We start from the raw sequence: 1,512 nt of genomic DNA on the forward strand, positions 1-1,512 counted from the left end.
TCATTGTTTCGACTTCACGTTGTATTTCGGCTCCGCGCTCAGTGTAGAGATACTTTATTGCGCTTTGGACAGCGCTTATGATGGCGAATGAGTTGTATTGCAGTGGAATGGAGTCGGCGCCGAGGCGATTTTATCTTAATGCTAGAGTGTTGTAACATGGCCTTACATACCGACACACTGAGGGGTAGAATTAAGGCTCCTCCGTCTACACACGACGGGTGATCCTTTTCCAGCCAACGCGTCAAACGTGCAATCGTCTGTCGTATTGCCTCCTCGTGCTGTTAACCCCGCGGAGAGCAATTATGTCGTCGCCCGACTCCACAGTCGCATAGCCCTCACTATACCATCGCCAAGTGCCTCCGACTGGCAATGGCGCCACATCCAGACTAAAGCAATACGAATCTACATTAGAAATCTTTCCAGATACCTGTGTTTCGTAAAACCAAAATATGGTAGCATGTATCCAGAAGCATAAAAACTTTAAGACAACATAATTTAAATATTTGGGCTTTACGAAACAAGTTTGTTTCGTAACTCCATATATTAGAGTGATTTTGCAAATGTCGAAACTTGGACATTTTGACACGCGCAAAGTCGAAATTTCGATTCTAGAATTTCCTTGTGAGAATGTTCCACAGGGAAAAAGTTTCCACACTCGTCGACCATTGAGAGTCATATGAGCGAGCAGGACGAAGCCATAAGGCGCAAGAAGACGGCTTTTCGCTTCTCTGTGTCAGCAGACATTGACCTCCTCAAGGAGGTTGTGATGATTGCCCCTTTCGAGGCAGCCTACGGTCAAACTGGTGCTGGATGGGAAGGGATTTGCGAGCACATGCGAGTGAGCCACGGCGACACCTTGACCACAGCCAGCTGCAGAAAACGATTCGACGATTTGTATTCAGCGTTCAAGAAAGCCACTCTAAAGGCTTTGCGTGCATCGGGAACGGAGGAAGAGTACCAAGAGCGGGACCAACTGCTACAAGGTATCTCGGATATGGTACTCTAGACCACCAAAAAGTGTTTGACGGTTATGTATATGGATTTGGCTCAACTGAAGAAGAAGACTGCGAAGTCAGTACAAGACAAGAGAGAAGGCGATGGACAGTTGATTCGAGAGGCAGGATTGATGGCCATGAAGCGCAAAAGCGAGGAAGAAGGTGCTTCTTTGGCTTCGAGTTGGAGCCCATCGAGCAAGGAGCCTGAGAACAAAACGTTTCAGCGCGTTGGACATTTAAAGGATGCTGCTTCTGTTGTTTCAACATTCACTGCCGTGTTGGAAGAGTCAAATCGGATCAAGGCTGAAGAGGTTGCCATGAAAAAAGAAGAGCTGGCACTTGAACAACGAAAGCTTTAGTTAGAACAAGCAAGGTATGCGCTTGACAAAGCAGAGCGCGAAGCTCGCTTTGCAATTGAGTGGTCTGAGCGCGAGACTCAATTGGGATTTTTGCGCAGTACGATTGAAATGATCAAAGCCATAAACAAATAAAGGATTTGTGTTTTCATCATAAATTG

General features: G+C 46.4%; 1 protein-coding gene across 1 annotated transcript; it reads left to right on the forward strand.

Moving 5' to 3' along the window:
- Positions 1-676: 676 nt before the first annotated feature.
- On the forward strand, positions 677-1,006 carry H310_14146 (hypothetical protein; the record flags this gene model as incomplete). Its single annotated transcript, XM_008881943.1, has 1 exon — positions 677-1,006. The coding sequence occupies one exon, from the start codon at positions 677-679 to the stop codon at positions 1,004-1,006; it is 330 nt and encodes a 109-aa protein (XP_008880165.1).
- Between the last annotated feature and the right edge of the window lie 506 nt (positions 1,007-1,512).

Source organism: Aphanomyces invadans (genome assembly GCF_000520115.1).
Source record: "Aphanomyces invadans strain NJM9701 unplaced genomic scaffold supercont1.61, whole genome shotgun sequence".
In the NCBI taxonomy this organism is placed as follows: domain Eukaryota; phylum Oomycota; class Saprolegniomycetes; order Saprolegniales; family Verrucalvaceae; genus Aphanomyces; species Aphanomyces invadans.